Source organism: Empidonax traillii, unplaced genomic scaffold, assembly GCF_003031625.1.
Source record: "Empidonax traillii isolate 1590-97213 ecotype Southwest subspecies unplaced genomic scaffold, ASM303162v1 scaffold4996:size9013, whole genome shotgun sequence".
NCBI classification, from domain to species: domain Eukaryota; kingdom Metazoa; phylum Chordata; class Aves; order Passeriformes; family Tyrannidae; genus Empidonax; species Empidonax traillii.
The window spans coordinates 1-2,803 of NW_020960189.1; the positions used below are offsets into that span (position 1 = coordinate 1).

General features: G+C 54.2%; 1 protein-coding gene across 1 annotated transcript; it reads left to right on the plus strand.

Moving 5' to 3' along the window:
* Positions 1-1,093: 1,093 nt before the first annotated feature.
* On the plus strand, positions 1,094-2,062 carry LOC114073025 (olfactory receptor 14J1-like; the record flags this gene model as incomplete). The annotated part of the gene is made up of 1 exon (XM_027910831.1): positions 1,094-2,062. A coding segment is annotated over one exon (969 nt), but the record flags the coding sequence as incomplete, so codon positions are not given.
* Between the last annotated feature and the right edge of the window lie 741 nt (positions 2,063-2,803).

Genomic DNA, 2,803 nt, shown 5'->3' on the forward strand with positions numbered 1-2,803 from the left:
TGGGCTCCTTTGCCAGCCCAAGCAGAGCCTCTGCCCTCAGGCCCACGGGGGCTGGGCTGGGCATTGCCCTGCAGCAGCCAGAGCCCAGGCAAGGACAAGGCCCTCATTTCCAGCTGGCTCTGCCTGTCCCTCCTCCCTTGGCAGCAGCACTGGGGCATTTCCCTGCCATCCCCTGCTGCCTGGGCTCTCCTTGCTCTCACCCTTGTGTTTTCTGAGCCAGTGTGGGGTTTTTTGGGGGGCAGATTCCTGTGCAGACACAACCCCTTTGGGTGCTGCTGTGGGGATGTGTCTGTGGGAACAAAGTGCCCAAGTGCCCTGCAGGCAACTTCAGGCTCTTCAGCTGTTTCCCTGGGTGTCCTGCAGGGCAGCAGGTGCCCTCCAGAAGGGCACAGCTCTGCCACAATATCTCTGTGCTGCACAGGATCCCTGTGGAGAAAACTCCTCAGTGTTAAATCCATGGAAATGCTCTGGGCAGCTGCAATGAGCATTTTGTGTCTCACTGTGGGAGGAGAGAGATGAAAAGGTGAGGAGTGTGTCAGTCTGTTGTTTGGACTCAGATTCCTGGCTCTCTGTGCAGTTTCTGTGTAGGGGAACAGTTGAGTGTGATGCTCCTGCAGCTTCAAGCTGCCAGCACAGGGCAGCTGAGCACAGACTGATGGGCAGAGCAGCTCTTGTGTCTGCACTGAGGGACCATCCCTGTGCCCTCAGAACCCACAAGACTTGACCTGCAGTGCCATGGAAATGTCAGGGATTTCCAACATCCACAACCACTCCTAACTGTGGCAGGTGCAAGTGGGGGAACAAACACAAAGAATTCCGTCTGCCAGCAGAGCAAGAAGGAGTCCTTGGCAGCCCAGCCCAGAGTTCCTGCTTCCAAAGGTGCCCTCAGGCAGCAACAGCCAGAGCTCAGGGGAGGGAGCTGCAGGGAGGTCTGAGTGAGGACAGAGAGCCTGAGAGTGGGGTGACTGTGAGACGTGTCCTGTTTGGCTGCAGCAACCTGGTCTAACTCAGCAGTGACTTCTCCTCCTCAACAGATCCAAACACTCTGAGGAAGCAGCAAATGTCCAACAGCAGCTCCATGGTCCAGTTCCTGCTGCTGGCATTCTCAGACAGGCGGGAGCTGCAGCTGCTGCACTTCTGGCTCTTCCTGGGCATCTCCCTGGCTGCCCTCCTGGGCAACGGCCTCATCCTCAGCGCCGTAGCCTGTGACCAGCACCTGCACACCCCCAGGGACTTCTTCCTGTTGCACCTCTCCCTCACAGACCTGGGCTGCATCTGCACCACTGTGCCCAAAGCCATGCACAACTCCCTCTGGGGCACCACAACCATCTCCTACACAGGATGTGTTGCCCAGGTCTTTTTCTTTGTCTTCTTTATCTCAGCAGAGTATTATCTCCTGACCATCATGTGCTACGACTGCTACGTTGCCATCTGCAAACCCCTGCACTACGGGACCCTCCTGGGCAGCAGAGCTTGTGCCCACATGGCAGCAGCTGCCTGGGCCAGTGTGTTTCTCTATTCTCTGCTGCACACAGCCAATACATTTTCCCTGCCCCTGTGCCAGGGCAATGCCCTGGGCCAGTTCTTCTGTGAAATCCCACACATCCTCAAGCTCTCCTGCTCACACTCAGGTTACCTCAGGGAAATTGGGCTCATGGTGGTTAGTTCCTGTTTAGTGTCTGGTTGTTTCATTTTCATAGTTTTCTCCTATGTGCAGATCTTCAGGGCTGTGCTCAGGATCCCCTCTGAGCAGGGACGGCACAAAGCCTTTTCCACGTGCCTCCCTCACCTGGCCGTGGTCTCCCTGTTTATCAGCACTGGCATGTTTGCCTACCTGAAGCCTCCCTCAATCTCCTCCCCATCCCTGGATCTGGCCCTGTCAATTCTGTGCTCGGTGATACCTCCATCCCTGAACCCCCTCATCTACAGCCTGAGGAACCAGGAGCTCAAGGATGCCTTAAGGAAATTGATGACTGGATGCTTTTCAGGAGCAAAAACCTGCCTTTTGCCTTCTGCAGAACTCTCACTATGTAACCCTGCATTGGCTCATCCTGCCTTCTAAGCTTTTGGGACTAGTGGTGAGGGAGTGTTCCTGTTTTTTTTTCCTCTTTTAATGTTGGTAACACAGAAATTTATTCTTCCTCCCATACATAACTGATTCTCTCTTTGTCTTGATCCACAACTGTGTAAACAAAATTAAAGTTGCTGCAGCAACTTCTTTGTTAAATGTCTTGCCTTTGTTATTGTGTACATGAGGAATCACAATCTCTGAGTATAATAAAGGACTTCAATCCTTTTTTCCAGATTCTTACTGATAGGACTTCCCTGCAGCTGGAGGGCAGTGCCTGTGTGCAGAGGAGAAGGGGTAAAGAGTCCAGGGGCAGGAGCAGTGCCAGGGAGCAGCAGCTCTTGGGCTCTTCAGAGATGCTCTTTTTCCACTGCCTCCCTCTCCTTTCTGCTCCTTGCCCAAGGACTGAGTGCTCTGGCAGCTCAGTCACTGCTGGGGGTCAGTGCTGGGACCATGGGCAGGGACAGGCCCTGGCACTGCTGGCACAGAGCTGGGCTCCTTAACGTCATTTCTATCAGGAAAGGGGAACCCCCCTGGGCAGTTCCTGAAGACTCTGTTCTTTTTAAGAGGTTTGTGTAAAAAATAAGCCAAGGAATAGTCGCTCCAAAGTCTCCTGGCTTGGCTTGTTTCCCCATTCAGGCCGTGCAGGAGAGAAGGACTCACTGTGGTGCTTCGGGGCCTGAGGACTGGCTCAGATGTTCTGTGCTGGTGGCCAGTGGACAAATGGTCTCCATG